The sequence below is a fragment of the Vanellus vanellus genome, assembly GCF_965231255.1.
Source record: "Vanellus vanellus genome assembly, chromosome: 3".
Taxonomy (NCBI): Eukaryota; Metazoa; Chordata; class Aves; order Charadriiformes; family Charadriidae; genus Vanellus; species Vanellus vanellus.
The window spans coordinates 56,717,881-56,743,137 of record NC_138907.1 but is presented as its reverse complement, the minus strand read 5'-3'; the positions used below and the strand labels follow the sequence as shown (position 1 = coordinate 56,743,137).

The following is a 25,257-nucleotide window of genomic DNA, read 5'->3' as shown; positions in this document are numbered from 1 at the left end:
CCTTAACATTCAGGAACATGGATAGAAGACATGAGAAGAGGTACAAACCTCCAAATGCTTTCACAATACTGGGGGAATTGCAGAAGAAACACTGCAAAAATGAGAAAGGTTATGCTGTTCCACAGCAGCAGTTAGACAAGGATCTGGGTAACTGTATCCAAACCACCAAACATGTCTGTGACACATCAAGCCACATTCCGACTTCAAGCTGGATGCCTGATGACAGCATCCAGCATCCTCTCTATGACAGTAATTGTAATCTGTAGACTTCGGTTACCAAAAAGTGGTTTTTGCAGATGAAAAAGGTGCCTCAGGACAATCTTTTCATAATTGCGTCAGGTATCTCTGTTGGAAGACAGTATTTTCTTTCCTCAGGTCATATTTAAATTTGATTTATGGCCCCAAAACACAGAGGGAAGGACAAGGCTCATGAAAGAAAACAAAAGACACATCCCAGTTTTAATCCGAATTTTCACTCTTGGCTACTGGATAGCTCCAACAAAACGTAGGAAATGCAGCTTGAGTGGCTGCTCAGGTCTCTAATTAGGGAGGGGAAAAAGGAAAGCTGAAAAGACAGAGGCAGAGACAGGGACAGAGATTTATGAAGGCACAGGGAACAACAAAATCTTGGGTTCACCTCCTGCATAGTGCTGGGAGCAGAGCTGCCACGTTGCCAGAGCAGAGCACCTTTGCGAGAGTGAGCCAGTGACACGGTAATATCGCTGAGACAAACGGTCGCTGTGGTGGTGTTGGCACCTGTGGTATCTTTGCAACTTTTATTTAGTATCTTCTGTGATCCTTTGACGACTTCCCTGCCCCATTCTGCTCCCACTGGCAGCAAAAACGCTACTGCAACACGAAGTCTGTAAGAAAACATCTATTCTCTTTGGGATGTCTTTACAGGTTATACACGAAACCCTAAAGCGGTATCATAAATCTTCCAGCAGAAAGCAGCACTGGACCTGCTGCTGCTTCAATTGCTGCACAAGAAGGTGGTTCTTACAACTTTCCCAATTTGCCTTCCCTGTCCTCTCTAACAGGTCCCTTTAGACAAACTTAGTTTTGGCCAAATGAGTTCTGAGTGGCATTTCACACTTCTTCACTGCTGTCCACAGGATCCCAGTCAGCTCCAGCACCAAAATAAGGGAATGGGAAGGGGCGCAACGCGCCCAAGTACCTTCTGTGTCTTTCTTAGAAGCAGCAGCTCCCCAGACTGGGGGACAGTGAGCCACCGCTACAATGCTGTAAGAAGCTAAGCAAGTCATTCTGGAAATTTGACTAATACAAAACAAAAGCAAGCAAAAAAAGAAAAACTGAGAAAAGATTTTTGTAAAAAATAAGACCATCCATCCAATTATGTTCTACCCAGGATACAACGCATGAAATGCCAAATATTAAAAGTGATAAATAAAAACCAAAACAGGACTCCCCATCTTACAATTTACAGCTAACTATGAAGTACAGAGTTGCTACCACAAGTAAAGTAGTATTTGTAAATGAAGTAACTTTTTTTAAATATCAGCTGATAAGAGACATTCCATACATACAAACATTGCTTTGCTTATAATCTTAGATCAACATGAATATAAAGCCACTATAACACTAATTCTTTATTTGAAGTTTTTGGACTGATAACTTTCATAATCAAGTTTTCATTCCAAACATTCATCCTCTCATCTGAAACATACGTTTCCCATCACATCAGAAGAGCCATCAATATTCACCAACCTGTTTTGAACTCGCTTCTAGATTTACTACCTTAATTAGAAAAACACACTTTTAGGAGTTTATTGTTGTAGCACAATGGTAAAAAGCTAATTCAGAATTGCTGATGCACTGGCCTTCGTTTTGAGGCTACAGAGTGTCTATTTTAAGGAATAAATGTCCAACCTCTGAAACCGTAGAGGCTTTCAAACAACCCATTTTACCTGCAGGCACCCACATTTCTCTTGTGGAACAGGAAATGAGCTGTGTGTTGAGCTGTTTATGGGTACCTCCTACACAGACTGCACCTCCCGCTGCCTCTGAAGTGAGCCTGACAAGTCAGCCATCCTTTCCTGTTGACACGGATATAAATTGAATACTCTGATGCTGCTGTTCCCCAACCTTACTGTTCTTCTGCTGACCTTACTTAGCACCGTATTGTACAGGTCTGCAAAGAAATCATGGGATAGAAACACACTTGGTCATCATGCCCAGGAACATAACACATCAATCAACTCGATCAACCACCACAAAAGCAAGGAATCCCCCTTGATGACTGGCTACATGATGCGATAAATGCATTTACTTGTACCAACAAACTTCTAAGGCACCACAGACCATGCACATGACGAATCTTCATGGATGAGCACACTATGGATGAGCACACTATGGATGAGCACACTATGGATGAGCACACTATGGATGAGCACACTATGGATGAGCACACTATGGATGAGCACACTATGGATGAGCACACTATGGATGAGCACACTATGGATGAGCACACTATGGATGAGCACACTATGGATGAGCACACTATGGATGAGCACACTATGGATGAGCACACTATGGATGCTATGTTCCAAGTTCCTAACCCTAACAATTGCAGTCTTTTTTCAGTTTGCATGTTATCGTGGGTTGCAAGAAAAAACACCCCCACTTGCTTCTGTGCATGAAGAACAAAGGAGAGAGCATTCCCATGTCCATTTCCTCTACATCTCCATCACTGCAGTTCTTAGCCCTGGATCTCAATCACTTGCAATGGGAACTTGAATTTAGGTAAAGCTTATCAGTCATATGCTAGATGTGGTCTGCTGTTATCTACTAAGACAAAACCTCAGTAAATATGCTTAATATACATTTCCTCCATTCGTTACAGTTTTGATATAGTTGATTTGGTATTGGCACTGTGCTCCTGTAACGGTGTGGAAAAATAGCACGCAGTCACAGAATTTAAAGCCATAACCCAATGCACACCCATAAAAATGGAATCCGGTTTATACAAGCATCTCAGATTGCTCATTTGAGTAGTACCCAAATTGATCTACTACTTTTCTCTTTCGAAATCTGCACTCACATGCAATGTGGTAAGTGTTTTATTATTTGAAATAAACTTGCAAATAACAGGCAGTCTATCTGCAACTTAGATCAATGAAGAGAATAGGACACTGGGAAAAATAGTCAGCTAACCTCATGCCTGCAGCAGTATTGCACTGGCCAGAGATTGTTATATTTTGGTTAAATATTAAAAATATCTGCATATTGGATGAAAACATAGTTATACCCACCTACACTGCTGGAAATTAGCATGTCTAGTCTGACTGAAGCAAGCAGTTCAGTGAGGTCTACCAATGCTGCCTCTTAAGGTGGCACTATTTGAGAAGCTCTAGTGTAGAAGCAAGCATATCACTGATACAGAACTGCTCAAAAACCAAATAAAATACATTGATAACTGTATCAAAAAGAAAAAAGGTCAAAATTTAGTCAGATTGCATCATTCTCAACATTCACCATCGTTCCCAAATTTTTCTATAGCACTTAAGCTCATCATGGAGCCTGAAGCCCTCAAACATTTAATACTAAATCTGTTCTCTCACTTTCCAGTAATCTCTAAATAGTTTATACAAAATATGAGCCTCAAGGCATTTCGCACTATGTAAAATCAAAGACTGTTCCTCAAAGCTAGCAATAAAAGAGCTATTCAAGTAGTCAGGCTTGAAAAAGAAATGCGTAGTAATCATTCGACTGTACCAACAAAAGGAATCAAAAGTTAAAAGCTAATTCATAATTTCTGTTCAAATTATAAGGATTCTTTTAACAATAAGAGATAAATACAATAAATAAATCAAAGCATTTCCTTGCTATTTAAAGTCAGAATTAAATATTATAGTATAAGTTGCCATGGATTCACAAGCTGCCCTGCAGAATCTGTTAATTAACTGCACTGGAAAGTTTCTCACACTGTTTTATAGCAATACTCACATTTTAGAATACCAAAGAAGTAGTAGTATTGAAAAGGGTAAATGCAATACTTGGCTTTTTTTTTTTTTTTTTAAATGCTTGTTCAACATCCTTATTCAAGTATTCCTTTAATTTGTGTCCAGGCTCCAATGTACATTCAAGGTAGAAGAATCTGATTGAAGAAATGCAGTACTGACAAGGATACTTTTCTTAAAATGAAAAATGTATTCTCCCTGGGCATCTACAAAGTAGGCTGAAGGTAGAAATTTCAAGATCATAATATTGATTAAGCACACAATAATGAAACGAATACACAGTCACAAATACCAACCATACAGTTTTAAAAATCAATCTATCATTAGGTTGAGACTGCAGATATCAAATCTCACAATTAATCTTCATTTCAGGGGTGCCACATGTAACCATAATCCTGGGCAACAGAACAGCTCTACTCACTGGAGACTGCAGAAGACAAATGTTTTTGTAATTTATCTAGAGTGAACTGAAGTCAGTTCCACAGAGCTGGTGTGACACAGCAGCCCAGTTCTGGTTACCAGCTCTGTCCCAGTTTTGCTGCCTGCATTTCTAAAGTTATCCCAATTCTGAAGCTTGACCAAGTGATGAATATTTCACATATTCATGAAAAATAAACAGGAGCATCTCTAAAAGCCAAGAAATGTAATTCTGCCCTCCTGCTAAAGAGGGAAATAATTTTTTTTTTTAATAATTATAGAGATCCCTGACAAAGAGAGTACAAAAATATGAAGTCATATATCAGCATCCAAGATAAACTACTGATGTTCTCAAAGTTTAACCTTACTGCGAATGTTTTATTTTTTGTATTTATCTTCTGGGGGGGGGGGGGGGGGGAATCAGCAGTGAAATCTAGTTCTATTTCATCCTTCAAAATTTTAACCCTTAAAAGCCTACCCTTTAAAAACATACAGTAGCGATATGCCAATATACTGGTATCAACTTGAAGGAAGAGCTAATGATACACATGACCTGAAATACAAAGTCAACGTAAACCCCCTGAAGGTGAAGGTAAAAGTCTGTGGAACAGACGACACTGGAGATGTCATTTCTCTTGTCCCACTATTCCAGGATCAGTTATTGAAAATAATGCCTGATACACTCTCATGCCAGTGTGGCTCTGCATAGCTAGCTGGAGCTAGGATGTAAATATTCATTTTTTTCCCCTTCAGTAAATAAACACTCAAATAAATGCAGAGAAAAGATAAATCACACATTTGATAGGATAAGCAGAATTCCATTTTACCTGCATCCCCAACCATGCTTTTTCTACCCCACAGCTGACTGGAGTTTGTTGTTTGCTTTTTAAATGCAGCTAGCCTCCTCACTACAAGTATTATTTTTCATACAGCAGATTAAGGCACTCCAGTTGATCAAACTGTGTTAAGGAATGTTTTTTGCTGGATCTGTAGTTAATCTTTTTATAGATGCCTCCTGAAGGGCTTTTACATGGCACCACCATGTCTCAAGAAAGCCCAACTCCACATGCCAAATGTCTGTGTAGACAGGGTCCAAGTGGGAAAGACATGTCCAGGAACACTCCACATCTCACAGCACTATAATATACTATATTATTATATTATATACTATAATGTACATAGCACCAAAATACAGTTTAACCTTAAACTGTGCTTATATGAACAGTACACAAAAGTATATAACCTATTACCTCAGACAAAGTGGTTGCCCGTTTTGAATTAGAAAAGTATTTTTAAAATCATAAACCTTTAAAGCTTGAAGTAAAAAGGGCCTCTCTCTAGCTTATTACTTTATGAATAAGTGAATGGTTCTTTCATCAGGACACAATCTTGTCAGTGCAACTTTATGGAATACACTCCCTACTGAATTAGAATTAAACAGAATAACGCATGGGAAGAAAGACAAGATTCAACAAAACAAATGCTTAAATAAAATCTCTGGTTGGTCATAAGACATCAGCCTACTTTTAATATTGTTATTGCTTATTGTTCTGTTGAGCATCCTGTTACTCCACAGAGTGGAAAAAGCAAACAAATCACAAAACCAAACATTAGAATATAATTTTTTTTTAATTTTTATAAATAACTTATCTGTTACAAAGGCAGTTTACCCAGCTAAATCACAAAACCATCAACTCAAGATATCCAAATTAGGTTTTATTAATAAACAGGTAAAAACTGATTTGTCAATCTTCACATAGAACTGCAGATGAAGCTGAAAAACAAGGCCTCATTTTATAAACAAAATGCATTGAATGCAAGTGCTTTGGGTCTACTGCCTAATTACCTGGGATTGGCATTTTCTTCCCACATAAAAAAAAAATGCAAAGCCTTCAAAACAAAGGCTTCTGTGCATTCACATAGATCACTTGTAAAATTCCTAATAAAAGTGTCCACTGGCAAATGTTTACAGTGGGTGACAGTCTACTTTGTCTCCTGCTACATTATTAGCACTCCCTCCAGCCTCACGCTAAGTGCTGCTACATAATTCTTTGCGTGCCGTCTTTCATGCATACTGTACTGGAATTCCATTTTCTTGATCTCGGTTACGTACATCCCCGATCATGTGAATATTTTCCTTAAAAAAAAAAAAGATAATCAAAATAAAGAGATGCTTGAGGTTGCTTCAGTGTTCAAGTCTGTTTGATTTCTCTTTTCCAGCCTTTATTTCAGTTGTCCTAAATATTGCTATCCTTGTTTTCTATAAATATGAGACTTCACCACAAAGTCAGGTTTAGAAACTGGCTGCCAAAACAGGAAAGCATTTAAAGTCCTTGAACAAAGCTGTACGATGCTGCTGCTGTTGATTTTGGCACTGTATGTACTTCCCCAACGAATCTCTCTTCAGGAGTCTGCAAGATACCCAGCAGATGAAGCAAGCTTAAATCGGACGCTGATCTGTTGGTGGGTTGAAAGTTTCTTAGTATAAAGTTTCCTAACGCCAGACAAAATGCTACCTTGTGTCACCCACCGTAAAACTCAGTGTACAGAGTGAACTATATGCATAACTCTTCCAACTTTTCCTGCATTTTTACCACGCTGCATCTGCAGGTCTTCACAGATCATCAGCATTTACAAGAGCAATGTACAGAATGAGCAGAGGAAAGCTATTTTGTGCATAGTTTCTTATTAATGCTCTTATTTTAAGGCATTGCTTCTCTCAGATAAAAGCTTAAAAAAAAGGGACATGATCGTGCTTAATCATTAAAAGGGAAAAAAAGAAAGTTAACAAAAAGACTATTACACTATACATACAGAAGTACAAGAAAATAATAAAGGTGAAGAAAAGAAATCACTTAAAGCAGGCTCTAGAGCTATGTACAGTAGGAAAAGCTTTGGGGTATTTCACTGTGTGTATTGTACAGACAACGCATGCAGTTTTTCCTTTTCATCTTTAGACGTGATTGTGCTGATTTCTGGCTTCACAGAGATGTTTTCAGGGAAGACATGGCAAGGAGTACCACTGATTCGTGAAGTTCTTCCCTGTGTCGAAGGCACTATGTGGCAGCGAACAGTTTAAACAGTTAAACCTTGTTCCTTTTAGATCTCCTCTGTGCATGTAGTGTTTCACTGAAAGCTCCGAAAACAAAAACGCTAGCACTCTATTCCTTTCCCCTGTCAAAATTCAGCAGTGACATTGGGGCAGAGCAGAGGATGGGCAACACCCAAGCACTGAACATGGTGTGTGTTACTGGGACACTGGTAATACTGTACATGGTTTAGGCAGCTGGCAACTGAGTCTTTCAGCAGATGACCTTTCAGCCGATCAATTTCAACTGCCTGTGACACAACACTGAGGTATTACTAGCTCTGTGGGCTGACATTTAACATAAGCAAAATACCATCTCGTCACACCTTCAATTTTACAAAATCCTACGCATAAATGCTTTTTTTGCCCCCCAATGACTGGATAGTTCCTTGTACGAATGCTATGGTTTTACAAAAGGTAACAGGCCTGTTGGCTCAGAAATGCCTGGGCATTTCACACTGTTCACAGCGATTTAAGGCCGGGTGATTTAAAAAAGTACAGGCAGTACAACTCCACTGAGCTCCCTCATCTTCATCTGTGTCTGGAACAGTCTTTGGTGTTTTCACAATGGACCTCTGATCTGTGACATGAAAGAGATAAGATAAGCAGTTACTAACCAAGAACAGCATGGAAAGAATTTTGAGATGATTTTTTTTTTCAGTAACCGAGAACTATCTTGTTCCTCTGAGAAGAGCACAGTTATTACAAGTGACAGAGGCAGCTTTTTACCACCCCCTTGACTACAGCTTGATTGTAAGTCAGCCAAATGGCACAAGGTGAAACTATAAAAAGCAAGTTTCCCATCCCTTCACTCTGCTTTCTTCCCTTTTTGTCTCAGTTCAAAGCTGTTGCATGAAAAAGAGAATTTACAAATTATTCAGCACAGGAAACATACACAAGATTTAGAAGTCTGAGCTTTATGGAGTAGTCTAAAATTCATTATGACAAAAAATAAGTGCTCTGCAACCTTTTCACACATTTAATGTGTTGACCCTAGAATGAATATCCACAGTTCTTCCTCAAACCAGATAAGCAGTCAGATACACTAAAGAAAAATCAATGCTTGGCTCTGCAATGCTAGAGAGTAACCCTCTCAAGCATACAAGTGCATCTATTTTACACAATGTGTTAGACAACAACCTTCAACTATTTTAAAAGAGAAAAGATGAAAAGACATGAAAAAGATGAAAAAAGAGGAGTGACATCTCAAGTTAAGGGTTCCTGGTTTAGGCAACTGCAGTGAAGTCTTTTAACCAATTATTTCATCTGGAGAACATCTCATTAACAGCTAGCCAATTGAGAATGCTGCTAAATGACAGTGACAGCTTCAGGAACTACAACGCTAAAAATTATTTTTCATTCTTTTGTGAACAGCAGTAAAGCTGGTTTAAGTCACAGCCTGTATCGTAGTTAAACTGAAAAACTTAAAATAAAATGAACTGAAAATTAAAGTTAAGGAAGGACTAAGATACAGTAGTGATACTTTCTAAGAAAGAAAGAAAAAGAAAGGATAAGGGGGACTTCAGAGGTTTATAAACCACTCAGGGTTAACTTTGCATTTTCAAGATAGGTTGTATCAAATTGTTAAACACAAATTTGTGAGTCAATGTAAATGGTAACTAGTCACAGAAAATTAATTTTAGTTTTCTTCTTTGATAGGTTAGTTTTTATTTACTGTAAAGGGAACTACGTAACTGACATTTTCTGATAAATTCTTCATGATTAAGCTGTAAATGTGTACAATAGGACTGCATATGGATTTAACTTTACTTGGTAGTTTCACTAACAGCTTGGATAATGAAAGATAAAAAACCCTTATAAAGCATGAAGAACAGTATCAGTTTGGAGGAGTTACAAACAGTCTGAAGGAACAAAAATTAATTTATCTAGACCGTTTTGAAATACAGAATGGTGAGAAATCCCCAAGATGAGATTCTGTAACAACAGTTACTGCACACTACAAGGACGAATCTCTCACACATATATTATGTGGAGAACTTCCTGGACAGGAAGATTGCACAGAAACACAAGTGGATCATCTATTTCATTTGGTGGTCTGCCTATAAGGTCATAGTATGATGCTGTTGCAGAGATGTTAATTTCATTCTCTGCTTTATGTAACACACAAAAAGGTAATTACTCTGTTTCGTTTGAAATTCCACTAGGGAAAAAAAACAAAAAGTAGCGTGCAAAACTTAATGACAAGCAGAATGCTCAAGACTGATTAATAAATTCAGTGATCTTGACTGCCCTATTGAACAGCATTCTTCTCTTCCAACTATCTAAAACTATATTTAACAACAGTCAGAAGAGGCTTTTATGTAAATTGCTAATATAAATTCTATAGTAGCCAGGAAGCCTAGTCAACATGACCAACATGAGTTACTGTAACATGTAAATAAATCCCCTCTTAGGCAAGGACAGTAATCACAGAATGGTCAGGGTTGGAAGGGACCTCTGGAGATCATCTAGTCCAACCCCCACTGCCAGAGCAGGGTCACCTACAGCAAATTGCACAGAATGGCATCCAGGCAGGTTTTGAATGTCTCCAGAGTGGGAGACTCCACCACCTCTCTGGGCAGCCTGTTCCAGTGCTCTGCCACCCTCAAAGTAAAGAAGTTCCTCCTCATGTTAAGATGGAACTTCCTATGTTCAAGTTTGTGCCCATTACCTCTTGTCCTATCACTGGGCACCACTGAAGAAAGACTGTTCCCATCCCCCTGGCATGCTCCCTTTAAGTATTTATAAGCATTAATTAGATCCCCCCTCAATCTTCTTTTCTCTAGACTAAAAAGACCCAAGTCCCTCAGCCTTTTCTCATAGGAGAGATGTTCTAATCCCCTAATCATCTTTATAGCCCTTTGCTGGACCTTCTCCAGCAGATCCCTGTCTTTCTTGAAGTGGGGAGCCCAGAACTGGACACAGTAATGAAGTCATCTAAGTGAGTTTCACTCATCCCTGAGCAATGTGTCTCACATTTTTAAAAAAGATGCATGCTTCCATTTACTTAAACTACCTCCCAACATATCATCCACCTTTAAATATACCCAATTTAATATGCTTCTCTTCCCTGTATGTATGAATAGAGAGGAAACAGAAGCATATTTACTGCCAATACAAATAAAACGCAAGGTTTGTATACTTTTGAAGCAATCTATTTCATAATCAACATTTAACCTAGATGCATAGAATAGAACTTGATACTAGATACAAACCAGATATTAGTATTAAATCCAAATTTTACTAGTACAGTACCTTTGGGTTTTGGTGGCACCGGACCAAGAAATCCAATATTATCGTAAAAATTATGAATAGCACTGGGATTAAAATGTGGTCCTAAAAATAAAGAGAAAAGAAAGTGCAGCAGTATTAAAAATAAACTTGGGTAGGAAAGCATATCAGGATTTTTAGGCAGTAATTCTGAAACAGTACTTATCACCTTTTATAGCAAGGAGTCAATACAGACCCTAGTGAGATATTAGTGATATCAACAATACACTTGAAGAAACTTATTGCCCAAAATAGGCAATATGAAGTCAGAAACAAAATCCAGCAGACCAAATTCCTTAAATATACTTTTTTTCTGCCATTCTTAAATATTTAACAGCATTTTATAAGTTTTACCTGAAACTTATTCTAAATTGTAACTATAACTGAGATGTGCTATCTACTATGTAGTATTTTATATGTTTAGATTTAATACTTAGAGGAACTCCTAACTGCAATTTACTAAAACAAACAGATATAAAATCACATGCAATTTCAATATTCTATTTAAGGTCAGGTTTTTAGTGCAGCATTACATTCAGTACACCTGTCTACTTTCTCCTTAGCTGCAGGTACATTAAAGGAGAACTTCCATGGCCCATGACTGAACTAACAGTTTACTGCTGCTGAAAGCTGAAAGCATTAGTCCCTTCCCTCTAACTATCTCAGTTTTCCCTTCCCATGCCTCCCCCTCACATCATCTGTAGCAAGTTTTCCAGCAATGCAACATTTTTTGCTTGGCTAGCGAGCAGAATCAGCTCTGCAAAGGGTCTAAAAAGCTAGTAGAGAGCCAGAGCACAGTAAGTGGTGAGAGAGAGAAGCAGGAAGAGAGAGATCTCTTGTTCGCAGCTTTTGAATTGGTTCAGCTGTCTCAATTTCACTCTCATGACCAAAGGCTGTGTCCCCACAGACAAGGAAAGTGGAAAGAGGACAGCATACTGGAACTTACAACTGTACTTTGTATTTGCTAACTTGGGAGGCTGAATACAAGACAGAACAGGAAGATAAGAGAGGGAGATCGATGCATACATATGGCTGTATCATTTAGAAAACTACTTCTCCCTCTTCTTTGATACTCAAATAATCAGATTAACCCCTCAGCATTTATTAAATAAATGGCATCACAAGTTTCTCTTCTGAGCCAAGTATGACATAGGAATGACCATGGGATTAGGAAAATCATAAAGACAACAAGAACAACAGGCTTAGAAGACCATTACTTCCATGGTTTCACTCAAACTAATATGATGATTCTGCAAATAGTGTGTATACCCATCATTTATAACACAGACGCTTTTGATACATGCAGACAATGAAAGAAGAAAGGAAAAAAAATAATAAATCAACATTTACAGTTGCTGATGTACTAAGACATACTGTACCTCTTGCTTGAAAAAGATCAATCTCTTTGGTTAGGCAATCTATGTCTATCTGCAGCTGTCTGTTACAACTCCTTAGCTGTTGCATTTCTTCCAGCTGAAAAAATAAACTTGCCTGTTAGACTTTTTTGCCTGTTTTCCCATTTTATTATCAGTTATCATTCACACATAGGTAGACAGCATTTAGTTATTTCAGAAGTGAAGACGAAAAAATTTTCCCTTATAATGACCTTTCCTTTAATCCAAGCATAATCTTACAAAAAGCTTTCAGACCCACTGAATTCTTCTCTCTCATCAGACTTCACAGCTGACTGAACAGCTCCAGATTGTGGTCAGGACACAGCCAATGGTCCACCAGATCAATGGCTGATCTTCTGGCACTGAAAACTGGTGCATTAATCAGGTTCTTTGAGACTGGGATATACATGAAAACAAAAAATACCTTGTGTGGAAAGCAATATGAGTATTAAATTAGTCTGAAACGTTACATGATCATGCCTTTAAGAACATCTGGAAGGACTACCAAGTCAAACCTTTTGTGACTGCCTTTAAAAGCAACACCTCACAAAGCAATTAGTGAACTGAAAGGCTGTGGTTAAATAATGCATATTTAGTCTTTACTCTAAACTACACTGTTTACCAGTTTAATTCTAGCTATACTGCCTGTCACTAAATACTGTCAATATATGAGCAAGTGTTCCTTTAAATTATTGCAACAGACCACACTTGTTTAGGTTTATAGACTACAGATATTTCAACTTACTGATGGAATTTGGGAAACAGAATTCGATCTTTTCAGGCGCCTTCGTGTTAGATTATTCTCCATTTCATTGACCTCAGATTTTAGTTTATCCAACTTTTTCTTTTGAATCTCAAGTTCTCGTTGAAGTCGCTCCATCCTGGCCTTCTGGTGTACCAGTAAAGCTGCAATACATAAAGTCTCATTTTATCTTCTTTATTATCCTTCACATGGCAACATCAGATAAAGATGAAAGTTAGTACTCATTTGGGAAAACACACACAAAAAATATTGCTACAGATTGCTTTTCCATTCTCCTTACAAGAAAGTCTCTGCCATAGGACAGAAACTGTTATATTTTTGAAAACAGCACAAATTAATTACATACAACAAGCAAATACAATGAGAAACTCGTACAACATATGATGACCATGCAAAGTTTAGCTGTAATTCTTTTCAAGAAACCAACCAATACACAAGAATGACTACCAGAAACCAACAACAAATGTTTCCTTGCACCGTATTCAGCCCAACCATTGTAAAATAGGTAGGATGAACAGGATTTCAAAGAGATGGTTGCAATACAGAGCACTATATATGCTAGATTTTTATTTTTGTTGCTAGTTGGACTGGAACATAATCCAGTGTTCTTGTCATAGCAGGATACACCAAATTAAACCAAAACAGAAAGTACTACAAGCAATACCACTGGCAAACATCAGTTAGATTTATCACAGGCTAGATTGCATGCCATTTTATCCCTGAACTATGGTGCAGGACCATTAACTCAGCTTCTAACACTGCATACTATTTGTAAAGAAAATGGCATGAGGAGACCTAATTTAGAAACAATGAAATTAACATTTAAACCACAGTTTTTTAAAGCTATAAAGAACATGAGTAGCAGGACACACAATCAAAATTCATACAGTTTAAGGAGTTTATTTCATTAAAGGTAGGTATACTATTAAATATCACCACATGAGCAGATAACACTGGTCCAAGCAATAATCACCTTCCATAAAAATAAAGTATTTCATTAAATAAACCCAACAATCATTGACTTCTGCACAGCCATTCACTCATCCATTAAATTACTACTTCATATAAACCACAATCAGTTTTCACAGACTATGGATACCTTTATAGCACTGTGGAAATTATATATATAAAAAAAGGTAGCAATAACAAGGTATTTTAAAAAAGATTGAATTTCCCCTCACAAAGTGTTTAAACAAAACTATCTGGAACATGATGTTTAATTCACCATGATTTCTTTAGGTACCAAAAAATCAGAAGCACTCAGATTCAGTTGGTTAGATTTCCTGAGTAGTAGCAGAGGAAAAAATAGCACAACAAAAAGATGCAACTTTCCAATCTTTGGCAAGCAGAACTGCCCTCTGCTGCAATTCCCACCTGTTCATTCATTCCCACAGTCTATTTTGTCTTCCAGAGGTTCTTCAATAGGAGAAAGCAAGCCAAACTATTTTTGTACAGTGTTATAGAACTGCAAGGACTTACTGAGGTTCAGCCTAGGATTTGGAGTCACATGTTCAAAAGATACTGAAATGACAAAGCTACTTGAGCTTCTGCTTGCTTTTGTTCAATTTAGAGACGCTTGCATAAATAGGCACCTTTATTTGGGGTAGCCACTAGTCAGACTATAGTTAAAATTTGCAGCTGTGCTCATATGCAATATAAAAACACAGTAACTGAAATCCCAAGATAAAGATTTTTGTTGAAAACTTGGAATCATCATGTAAGCAGTCTCAAAAGACAGCCTCCCCTCTTGAAAAGCCTTTTAGAAACAGCTGAAGGATTTTCTTCCCATTTATGAACTCCAGGAGTTACAAATGTAGCTGCAACTATAAAGAAAGGAAATCAAAGACTACTTTGCCTCTATTCTTGCAAGGAGAGTACAGGCCTTTTCTTCTTCTATTTTCATTGCCTTGGTATTACTGCTGAGGCAACTCCTCGAAGCCCAGGTTATTGGTACCTGACCTGCAGTGACACAGTTGTGCTCTACTGACCAAACTCAGAACTCTTGAGACCTGTCAAACTACAGATACAGGCTGCTGGTGAGCAGCCAGTACACTGGACATGGTAAGCAAGGAAGAGTGCTACCGGAGTATCTCCAGGACACTTGGCAAGGCCTTAAGAGTAACACTACAAGCAAGACTGCATCTCTGGAGAACCTCCTCCACCCCACTTTTTTTTTGTTTTGTTTTGTTTTTTTAAGCTACTCTTGTAAAGGGAAAAAACCCACAACTTCTCATTTCATTATTCTTCCACTTCTGTAGTTTAGAAATTGAGCTGTCATTACGGAGCTGCACAGGGAGCAGAAGGCACTGATGGGTGCCCACAGCACTATTACATGTTCTTCATTTTTACATCACTTTCCAGACATGATCCAATTTATTCTCCTAGCAGTGTCGTGACTACTTTACTATTTTACAAATTCAGATCCCAACAGATTTTAAACACACTCATCACAAAATTACCATTACGATGAAAGAAAAATAATCGCTTGATATTGCTATGCTAAACTTCTATTATTAAAAATAACTTGGATAAGGGACTGGCAAGACATTGGTTTAAGTGGTGGCTTTCACAGAGTGTTGGGTAATTTTACTTAAATACCAGTTTGTAGCTGTAGGAAAAAGTGGGCTGGAGAACACCAAGTCTCCCCAAATCCCACTGCAGCATTTAATAATGGAAAGAGCAATTTAAGCATTTAGCTCCCTCTAGCGTTGATCAGAGCAACTGAAAACGTTAAGAAAAAAACGCAGCACATCCCCTAATCTAACGCAATTCAGCTACTAGATCTAGTTTACGCTGTCCAGTAAGAGACATTTAATGGCCTTTTTGATAATCCTGTGCTTCTTGTAGGAAGGGGATTCCACCTATGTAGGCAGCATAGGCACACCCAAACTTATGCTACATAGACTAGACACACCTGGAGTACAAGCCAGAAAGCCTCAGGCTTGCACTTGTTTATTCAAACATCCTTAAAAAAGCTATTTACTGTAATCATCCTAGCAAAAGAAGTACAAAGACTACCTTCTTGACTCATCATTATTGTACCACAACCAGAATAGATTTCATGTTCAACTTTTTAATTATGTACAATCAGGGTACTACGCACATTCAATTTTTTCAATGTTCATGTTCACGTTAGAAGATTGGCAAGAACAGTACACTTAAATGCTCTGCCAGATGCCACTGTTGCCTTTGACATTCAAAGTGCACATTTTCCACGAAAAGGCTATAAATCACTGTAATTACGGGGAGCGTGAAAGTCTGGAGGACAAAAGTTCACCTTTCCTTTCCTAGAGACCTATGCAAGCAGACACTGAACATACTTCTAGGTTTGACCATGTATGCATAATTGTTTTCTCAAGGCCCCTGTGAATCTGAATTTTTAAAAAAAAATCACTGCTTTATAGAGTGTCTTTTGTTATTGTAAGCGTTTCTAAGAATAATGCTAATCTAGGAACACAATGATTTCACCCTATTCTACAGACCTATGAATTTCTTAAATTTCTTAGTTTGCCAAATATGGAGGAAAAGGGAATTCCGGCAATGCAATTACTCTGTGGCAGTAGGTTTGTGAAATTTTCAGGATACACTTATGCTTGTGCAAATTTCAAAATCTATATTTGAAGCTGCACAAAATGCAATCATTTAATATGCATTTAATATGCAACTTCAGCAGTTCACATGGATTTTTTTTTTGTTCTACCTTTCCAATATTCTTTTATTTTTTTTTTTTTAAAAAGGGCATCACTCAAGAGTGGGGCCCTGATATCCACAGCCAAATATAAGGCTGTATTTTTTTCTAAAATCATATGATGTAATGGTCTTAAGACCCCTTGGAGCACGGAAACATGGAGCACAGCTGTAACTCATTCAAGTTTTGTGTTTTTTTTTTGTTTGGTTGGTTTTTTTTTTGGTTAAGATCTGCAAGGACGGGTTAGGATTTTAAGAAATGCTTCCTGCAACTTTTTTTTCTTTTTGAAAATTTTAAAAAGCTCCTAGAAACTAAAGCAAGAACTGTGCAAAACGTCAAGTTACTAAACTAGTTTATCACTTAACATATTTACATTAAAAACAGCAGCAAGAATTGCTAAGTAAATGTACATCCACATACAAACCTATAGTTGGTACCAATGATTAGCTCTAACTATGCATACCATCCCCTCCTCAAGGTAAAGGAAATAATATGAAAAAGTCAATTAGTCAAAAGCCAAGTAGCACTGAACTATGGGACTTAAGCTCCCTATTATGAAAGCAACAACCTGAAGATTTTATTACACAACAATGTATTTTCTTAATAGGATGTCTGCCCATTATACAGATGGAAAGCACAGAATAAGGCTAATTATTAAATAGTTGCTATTTAATGGATGACTCCACACATAGAGTGTACATCACAAAAATATTTCTGAGGAGTACATAATTTTCAGTTTCTAACAGGATTTCACTGTTTTTCATCCATAAGACACTTCAGTATGAAGTTAATTATATATTGAAATCTCAGATAATTACTTCTTATTAATAAAACTAATTATATTTAACTTGAAATCTCTGCTAAGTAATGGGAATTGTTACTCCTGTACACACACAGGAAACTGATACTAAATAGTTTAGTATAAAAATGCATCCTCCTTTGGTTGTACTTTTGGGCATGCACCTAGCATTACTTTTCTCACAGCATTGTTCTTATTGGCTTTAGCACTGGATGAGTGCTCTCAACATTTCCACAAGCAAGTCCACAGTATCTCAAACTGGAATCCAAGAAAACAAGAAACGTCAATTAGCAACCACTTCTGGAAAGTCTGGTGACAGTGAGTTTCTTAGCATCACAAAGTCAGTGGTGGAGACTCAACCTAGCACTCTGTCAGCCTTCTACTACCCACTGTGACTTACTTGGGAGGAAAACCAGAAGTCTAATCAAGGAAAGACTAGAATGCCTACATACACCATAACTGAAATAAAGCTTCTGAGGTGGCAGGCAGCACCACTTGCAGATAGGTCCAAAATACCTTCTATTCTCCAAGGTTGGACTACATATATGAATGTACTTCACTGGAACAAAGTAAAGAAAGTCTCCTTGGACACCAAATCAACTCCACCTTTTACATTCCTTCTACCCCAAGCCAAGGTAAGGAGCATTCTGGGCAGAAATGGAAAAGCTGATGAAAATACATTTTTCTCCAATCATGGCCAGAGAATCTACTCATCTCTTCTGGCTACAATTAAAATGAGACAAGCACCTAGCATGGATGGTTTTTTGCACAGTCTGGCTAAACTATAAGCAGCTTAGAGTATGGCCTCACAACAGAAAGCATCAAGTAACTCAAATCCCTTTTAGTATGTAACAGAAAAAAACCCCTCACCTCTAAGTAAAAGATTCAAGTTTAAAGGCAATAATTAGAACTTCCAGATATCAAGACCACACAGGTAAGTACATCACACGCTTCTTAACTTTCCAAAGATTAAATAATAACAGAAGTTTAAAAAAATACCGCACTTGTTGCAGCAGAAACAGAGCAACACACGCCAGAAATCTCAAACGCTTCTGAATGTAAACAAACGCAGAAGCACGAGTGTACTTTATACGAACTAGTGAAAGACACATAAGGATGGTGTGTCCCTAAAGCTGTGCCAATCCACAACATGCACCTACACTTAAATCTAAAAACTGCACCTACGTCTTGGCTTCAGGAACAACTGGGCTCCACAGTATGAGCCAGTCAACACTTTTGAACTCTAGGCTGCATAGCAGAATTAGGCATCACAAGTTAGCATCCAGTTTATCAAGCTGAGGCAGATACCCACAGCCTGTAGAGATTGTGCAGGACGTCATGTTACGGTATCCACCGCTACCAGGGATACAAGAGATGAAGAACTAGACCTGGTAGAAGTCAGTCCCATCAGAAAAGCAGAACAGGAGAAAGATACCTTTCCCCAACAAGTACCCAAAATGCAGAATACTTGGGAAGCAAGTTTATGATCTAGAAGATTAATTGGAGCCTAAGGACAAGATTTCGATTGCTTAATTTCTGGTGTCTGAAGTCTTCTAGGACTAAAACAGCCAGACAAGTCTCCCTTCAGGATAAGGAAAGGGAATACCACTTCTGGAGGGCAATTTGTTTTGCTTATCTACAGATGAATCATTTTCTGAAGTTCTTTAACTCTTCCTTGATTATAAAGCAGTCTAGGATGATAAGTTTTTTGGTTTTGACACCTAACCTTTAGACACTTGAGTTAGGATGGATTACTCTCCCACCAGAGATATAATTATGTAATTACTTACACAAACCAAAATGGCTAAATTAATCTGAAGGACATTTAGAGTGGTTGTGGAACAAGCCAGTTTTTTAACATTGAATTGCTTGCCAAGTCCAAGAGAACCAATGAGGTCAAAGAGAAATTATTTTGACAAGCTATCCTGAATACTACTTAAATATCCTAAGACTCATTCAACTTCTTTACACAAAAAGTCCACAGGAGGGTTAATGGACCATCAAGTTGGTAATAAAAGCATGCTAAACCATGAAAACAGAAGAAAAAGATTAACAGGTTGTGTTGCCATATCACATATTTTAAGCTTTACCCTCACATTACCACTGATCATTTAAAATAGCTTTCTTTCATGTTGTGTTCCTTCTCACATTTTATAACATAACAGAATTTTATTGTCAGACACACATTGGGAAAAATGGAGGCCAACACTTTGTCCCACTAATTGCTTTTTGGAGTCCGCTTTTCTTGCTTCTTAAACAACACTTGCAAAAAGAAAAAAAAGGGAACATTATCCAACAGAAACAGTATCTCAATTGATTCAAAAATCTGCCAGTAGACTTGTAACTTTAAATCGTCAGGACAAATTGAACAAGCTTAGATGTTTCTTTTAGAACAACATAAAAATGAAGATGCTATGACTCCACTTCATTAAACAGATAACATATCTACTTAAGACAAACAGAAGTTTTATCTCCAAGTATTCAGTTACATGTCTTCACCATAAAAAGAAATCTATGATTTGCTTATAAAGCTTTTTTATTTAGGAAATGCTCATGAATGCTAAAGTTGAAGATACTGTATCAACATCACAAAGGTTATCAACTGTTTCTTGTTCTGTAATCTACATACTGAATTGACAACTTGGATGAAATCTCTACTATTTATATTAAGAATATTACCTTGCGTGTAGGCAGCATCATCAGATCCCATACTCAATTTCCGTGCATCACTGATCCTATCCACATGTGCTAAAACAGGGTCAGTAAGATGCTGGATACCCTCTGGTTCAACATAGTGATCAGGAAGGTTTAGAAGGTTTGTAGGTTCAAAGGTTGGGGACACTACCCCTGGGGAAACTGCAGGGGGCTTATTTGGAGAAACTGTAATTTTAAAAGTATATTTTGTGTTAGGCTGCGTAACCACCACTCGAGGAGAGGTTGCAGTGGTGCTGTTGCCCACTGCTCGACTCTTGGGTGGATGGTGATGAATAAATGCAGGACCCATGCTTACTTGACCGGACATATTCCTAGAAGTGCTAGATACTCCAGGATTTGTCGATATGAAAAGCGTGGGCTGGTTCCGTACAACTTGATCATCTCCTGTCGTGGCATTTGCTGAAATGTAGACCTTAGGCTGACCACGTGTGATCACTTCGTCAGTACTTGGAGGACTGGCCGATATGTAAACAGTGGGTTGACTTCTACTTAATGTCTGGCTGTTGAGGGAAGAGGGAGTAGTGGAGGTGCGAGGGCCAGTTGAACGCAACTTAGAAGAATTGTTTCTTTGTGGTGGTTCAAGTTTGATTTCAATTTGGTTTTTGCGAGGTCCTGTGGATATATTCTGAATGTTGTATTGGCTATGAGCAGAGGATTGTGAGCTACCAGATGAATGAATCATAGGTGCTTGTGGAGTTGTAGGAGAACTGATAGGCATATAGACATGAGAAGTCTGGTGGCCTTGCTGATTTGGCTGTGTTGAGTGTTGTGATGAGGTATGTGGCGTAGTACTGGATGTAGGAAGAGTAGTCCAGGGACTTGGCTGCGAAGGCTGGTAGACTTGCTGAGGGTGCATGGGATTAAACTGAGATGCCCAGCCTGGCTGCTGCTGTGTCTGTCGAGCGGTACCACTAGGAGCTGTGATGTAAGGCCTAATATAGATAGAATTTCCCTGTGGACTGTTAAGTACAGGAGGAGGTACACCATGTATGTGCAAAGACGTAGGGGTATTGCGACCAGGCTGAATATTTGGGGCTAAAGTTACCATAATGGGGTTGAATCTTGGTGTTTGTTGAGACAAGTTAGATACTCCTTTATTGCCTAGGTGAAATCCAAGGTGCTGCCCTGGATTAGAAGTACTAACTGTATTAGCCATCCCGAAGACATTAAATCCTTGTGGAACCTGTGCAGGTGCTGTCTGTGGTTCCTGCTGAAACAGTTCATTGTTGGACTGACTGGTTTGAAGGTGTCCATCACTAACGCTGTGAGCTAGAGTCCTACTTCCATTCATTCTACTTCCTTCTCTTCCATGGTGATACACGTTCTGTGACTGCAAATCCAAATTAAGAGATGTCATGTGATTTCGTAGTCCAGGAATCCCAGAATCATCCGAAAAACCTAGGTCTCCTTCACCGTAGAGATATTTTGTGCTCTCCTGAGAGAGAACTGCACAACAGGCATCCAAGTTATTGTTATTCTATAAGAGACAGATGAAAGTTTGACATTACTGATAAAATACCATCACAGTTAGATATATATATTCATCCAATCATCACTGAAAAATTAATAATGTAGCATTAAACAGAAAGCTTTAGGTGGCTGACTAGCGTAGCTGCTACACAGGCACAAAGGGCTTGCACATGAAGCTTACTATTTTAAGAACAGTGACTCTATCACTGGCACCAAGGGCAGAGGTCTGCATTGCTGTTAAAGCAATGACAGGTAGATCTTGGACCTTGACAAGTTAACACCGTACAGTATGATACACCTGGAATGAATACTTTTGCTATTCCTCCTCAATTTCAGAACAATCTTCAGGAATGACCAAGTCTCTGGTTTGAGGGGGAAAATGACAGAAGGAATGGATTCACAGCACCTACATTACTGGTTAATAACTTAAAAACAAAACAAAACAAACAAACAAAACAACAACAACAAAAAAAAAATAATCAAAGCACATGTTTATTTTAAATGTTTTCCCAAACACTTCAATACCAGTTATGCATTACCACTTGCTGAAAACGGAAACGTATGCAGACAAAAAACATGCTGACCCACGGAGTTGTACAGGACTTCAGAAGAAACGTAAAAATTCAGTTTATACAAATACAGCAGGATTACTCTTTTGCAATATGAAACCATTAACAGAAATCCCAAGGGACATTTGTATTTTCATTTTAAACCACTGTTTACAAAGCTTTTAAATACTCACATTTGTACAAAGTTACTTTACAAAACCTGTAATAGGATAACTTAAAACAAAAGCCACAGCCTAGCTGATTTGCTTTTTAAGAACATCTTGGAAGCAAACTGCTAATCGCTCTTCCCTTTTTCCCACGTTTAGTAATACTATACTTAGATCTTCTCAATTTAGTTTCCTACGTAAGGATTTTTTTAGAAAACAGTGAACATGCATCAGTGGCATAATTTCTTAATGTTGTGTTCTGTCCACTTCACTTTTCTTACAGAACTCCCTGCCCATCCTTCCCACCCCAAGAAATAAAGGTTAATACTTTCAGCCAGAAGAGCACTGTTTGAGGCCCAGATGTTACTAAAACTAAACAGGTGTCAAATTCATCCAGCACACAGAAATAGTTACTAGAAAGAATGCATATGATCAAGGAAAAAAAAAATGCATATGCCAAGTAGTAACATTATCGGTTAGTTAAAGAATAATACAATCAAGATAAATTGATCCATGCTACATGCTTTGTATCAAGTTACATTTGTTAAACTAGCAGATGGTAATTCTCATCCTTCCATCAGAATGAGAGGTCAGAGAGGATTGTGCAGACATAGCAAGACTGTTGCTACCTTATAGATTTAAAAAAAAAGAAAAAGAAAAAGACAGACATAACAGAAGTGGGAGAGGGACAAGGCTAAACTCCACCCATAAAACCAAAACTATGTGTTCATACAGGCCAGATGCAGTTCTGAATTCTTAAAAAAAAAACAAACAAAACAACAACTCACCCACAAAAAAACCCCCACCCACAAAACCTTTTACAGTAACAGGATTCCCTAAAGACTACCTAACTAGCCAACTGTCCATAAGGATTGTTGCAGAAAAGTCTTGAGAGATGTGAAAATGGGTCAAACTGATGGTACATATAGTTTGGAATAAGCACCAGACGACAAAGTAATTGAAGTTAGTAGCGAAGAAAGGAATCGCACACGGACAGAACAGTAGGTAAGAAAAGATAAGAACAAGAGCCTTGTATTTGTTGCAAAGGAGAAAAGGGAGCCAGAAAAGGGAAAAAGATCAGATGCCACAGAAAAACAAGCTAGAAAGATCTTAAAGGCAGATTTTGCATGAACGTAAGTGAATTAAAATTATTAACAGAAAGGCCAAAAATACCAAACCAAAAAGGAACAGGCCAAGCTTGCAAGGCCCTTACATTCAGCTTGAATGCATTTCTTTGGACAATTTTTTTTTCTTTTTTAAGACTGCATCCAATCAATTCCAAAATTTCAGTGTCGTCAATGAGCAAATTGGAGAACTCAAAGGGGAAACAGGGGCACATGGCACCCCTGGCATCTTCTGGCTGGTAGAGGCAGAGTTTCAACCGCTTCTAGCTCTTTATAGATCAGAGAACCGGTTGATGGCAGAATTGAGCATATTCCAGCAAAACAATACCCCTCATCTTAGCTCTGCCCATGTCCCAATTGAGTTTAAAATGTTGGCACCCTGAAAGAGAAAGAAAAAAAAAGAAAGAATAAGAATGTTGGAGGGAAACGATGAAGCAAGGAGAGGACGTAGACTTGAGGAGCAAATAGTTATAGAATGCTCCAAACAAAAAAGAACAAAAGGGGACAAATGTCCACAGACCAGGGATGCTGCAGTGACTCCTTCAAATAAGGAGAAGGGGAGAGCTGAATGCAGAGGACTTGTTGGGAAGAATGGAGGGATGCAAAACTTTTCAGGAACATTCAGTGCTGTCAGCCCAAGAAAGCAATACAACTTTTTACTCCCTGGATTCCACAGGTTTAAATTTCATCCTATTAGATTTTTGGTGGTCCTCTGGTTTTAGAGTATTAGATATTGTTTAGATATTTCAACCATGGGCTATTTACCTGAAGATATGTGTACTCTGTTTATCCTTCAGTTTCTCATTATAAGCATATAATGCTATAAACCTTCCTTTAAAAACAAGCTGAAAGTGTTTGGCTAAAAACTTCAAAAGAACAGGACTGAAGCATCTGTATAGTTTTCCTGTACAATTCACAGTGATCTGAAGAAACTTTTCCTGTTACGCAAGCCTCTTGCCTGTATCATCATAAACTGTGTAACTGCTTAAACTTTCAGGTTCTCTCCTGGGATATCTTATACTTCCTGTTTTAAAACCAACTTCATCCTGACACATGATGCTCGCACATCAGGTATTAGGCGGGCAAGGCGAACCACCATTTCTTATACCCAATAATGTCCTTAAGTACTTCTCTGTGACCTAAACCATAGTTACTGCATTTATTGGAAACGCCTTCCACTATGCTCAACTACAAGACAGCAGAACTCAGGATTCAGATGCTGTTCCAGTAGTATTGCAAGACACGCAAAAGTACTCTCAAATTCTGCTTTCTAATCTTTGCCACCAGTCCAAGTACAAAATTTGTTGGTTTAAAGAGGTCATATTAGGCTTAATTTTTAATAGAAAAACCCAAACCAACCAAAAAACCCCACTATGTCAGAGGAGTAGCACAGCTAGAAGGTAACTGATTCAGAGAAACCAGAGCTCATGGAATGTCAAAGAACCACCAACATGACAGCACTTTTTTGATGAGTCTTAGCAGCTCCCAGTTAATAACAAAAAAGGTAGCTGTCTAGTGTAACAATATTGCACACATGGCACATTAATTACCCTACAGAATTTCTGAAAAATCCTCTTATAAAAGCTGACCTAAAACACTCCTTCAGAATCTAAACCCTTCTCCCATATCTCTGTCAAGTACGGTATCTTTTCTTCACAGTTATAAGACTCCTTTTTATAAAAATAATAATCCACTGTATTCAATGTTATGAAGACTGCTGAGTCTCTCAAGAGCCAAGCACTAGCTTTTAAATTTATCAAGAATTACATTCAAAAGGTGATTACTGATGCATTCACTCTGTCAAGTCCATTGACCTTGCTCAACAAGCAGTTCT

General features: G+C 38.0%; 1 protein-coding gene across 1 annotated transcript in view; it reads right to left on the bottom strand.

The window, feature by feature from the left end:
- Positions 1-6,013: 6,013 nt before the first annotated feature.
- TAB2 (TGF-beta activated kinase 1 (MAP3K7) binding protein 2) overlaps positions 6,014-25,257 on the bottom strand; it is a 66,072-nt gene continuing 46,828 nt past the window's right edge. The window contains exons 3-7 of the mRNA XM_082480815.1: positions 20,079-21,591; positions 12,895-13,055; positions 12,135-12,228; positions 10,741-10,821; positions 6,014-8,065 (exon numbers count right to left, since the gene is read on the bottom strand). Coding sequence (XP_082336941.1) covers positions 7,920-8,065; positions 10,741-10,821; positions 12,135-12,228; positions 12,895-13,055; positions 20,079-21,591 — 1,995 coding nt within the window. The 3' untranslated portion in view covers positions 6,014-7,919. The remainder of the gene's footprint in view (positions 8,066-10,740; positions 10,822-12,134; positions 12,229-12,894; positions 13,056-20,078; positions 21,592-25,257) is intronic.